The sequence below is a fragment of the Corvus brachyrhynchos genome, unplaced genomic scaffold (genome assembly GCF_000691975.1).
Source record: "Corvus brachyrhynchos isolate BGI_N302 unplaced genomic scaffold, ASM69197v1 scaffold85, whole genome shotgun sequence".
NCBI classification, from domain to species: domain Eukaryota; kingdom Metazoa; phylum Chordata; class Aves; order Passeriformes; family Corvidae; genus Corvus; species Corvus brachyrhynchos.
The window spans coordinates 200860-202497 of NW_008238634.1; the positions used below are offsets into that span (position 1 = coordinate 200860).

Here is a 1638-nt window from a genome sequence, read left to right on the forward strand (position 1 = left end):
GGAGCCTGTCCCTGCCTTAGTCGTTGGAGGTGACGTCGATGTCTTCTCCGCTCGACTGCTTGGTGGCGAGGCGCCATCGGTTGATGTGGTGCGAGCCCTTCTTCTTCTGGTCCGAGTCGGGGCCCTCCTCCTCCAGCTTCTGCCGTTTGTATTTCGTCCGCCTGTTCTGGAACCACACTTTCACCTGGGACACGGAGAGACGGGCGCTCGTGGGGTCCTGGCACAGCTGGCCCCGCACGGGGACGCCGCTGCAGCCCGCAGGAAGCTCGGTTTTCCTTGGAAAACTGTCCCTCCCTGTCCCTCCAGGAGCTCCCACAGCCACCCTGCCCTGCCTCAGTTTCCCAAGGCAAGGTGGGACACGGGGGACAAATGTGGTTGCTGCCACCTCCCAGCCCTGCTCGGCTGCACATCCCAGCCCTGGAGAAACCCCGGGGGGTGAAGGACACTTCGGTGACACCTCAGACACGGGACAGCAGCACAGGGGACCCTCACTGCAGCACCCAGAGCCCATCAGCCTGAGCTGGGCTGTGCCCGGCTGGGCAGAGAGCTGTGGCAGCAGCCAAAGCCGGCCCTGGTCCGGCTGTCACTGGTGCCAGGATGCCACGGGCACAGCGGCCGTGGCTCCAGTGACCACTGGGATGACACTCGGAGCCATCCCCGCACCTCCAGCCAGGACTGTGACTACAATTATCGATCATTAATTGACCACACTGAGGTTTTTCCACCTTTTCCACCTTTTCCACTGTGCTGGTGCCAAACACCATCCCAGGAGCCCGGAGAGGCAGCGGAGTCTCCGTCCTTGGGGATCCCGCCCTCCTCACCTGCCAAGGCCCCAGGAATCCTGATCCAACTCCACAGTCCTCGATCCCAGCCCTGGGAGCATGGGCTGGGGTGGGGGGTGGACAGGGCAGCACGGACATGGGGCAGTTTGGGAGGCTGAGGGCACCCACACGGTCAGTGGTGCAGCGAGGGACGCGGGATGCCGGAGGCAGGGATGCAGGATGCTGCAGCCAGGGATGAGGGATGCTGGTGGCAGCGGTGAGGGATGCAGGATGCTGCAGGGAGCAGCGTGGATGGGGTGAGGGATGTGGGAATGCTGCAGGCAGGGTTGTGGGGTGCTCCATCAGGGAATGAGGGATGCTGCAGGCAGTGGGGAGGGATGCTGCAGGTCGGATGCTGCAGGCAGGGGTCCAGGATGGGATGCAGGATGCGGGATGCTGCAGGCGGCAGTGCAGGATGTGGGATGGTGCAGATGGGATGCAGGATGGGATGCAGGATGGGATGCAGGATGCCTGCTGGGTGGTGAGGGATGCTGCAGCTGGGATGCTGCAGGGAGCGGTGTGGATGCCCCGGGCAGCAGCGCTGGGTGCTGCGGGCAGGGATGTGGTGTGAGGGATGGCAGTGGGGTGGGATGCTGCAGGCAGCGCTGCGGGATGTGGGTGCTGCAGGTGGGATGAAGATGCCCCAGGCAGGATCCAGGATGCCCCAGGCAGGATTCAGGGTGCCCCAGGCAGGATCCAGGATGCCCCAGGCAGGATCCAGGATGCCCCAGAAGGGCTGTGGATGCCCCAGGCAGGATCCAGGATGCCCCAGAAGGGCTGTGGACGCCGCCGGGCTCCCAGGCCCGCAGCACTAGGT

At 64.8% G+C, this 1638-nt stretch overlaps 1 protein-coding gene across 1 annotated transcript in view; it reads right to left on the reverse strand.

Annotated features, from left to right (window-relative positions):
• LOC103617750 (homeobox protein EMX1) overlaps nucleotides 1-1638 on the reverse strand; it is a 19452-nt gene that overhangs the window by 12634 nt on the left and 5180 nt on the right. The window contains exon 2 of the mRNA XM_017737391.1: nucleotides 2-184. Coding sequence (XP_017592880.1) covers nucleotides 17-184 — 168 coding nt within the window. The 3' untranslated portion in view covers nucleotides 2-16. The remainder of the gene's footprint in view (nucleotide 1; nucleotides 185-1638) is intronic.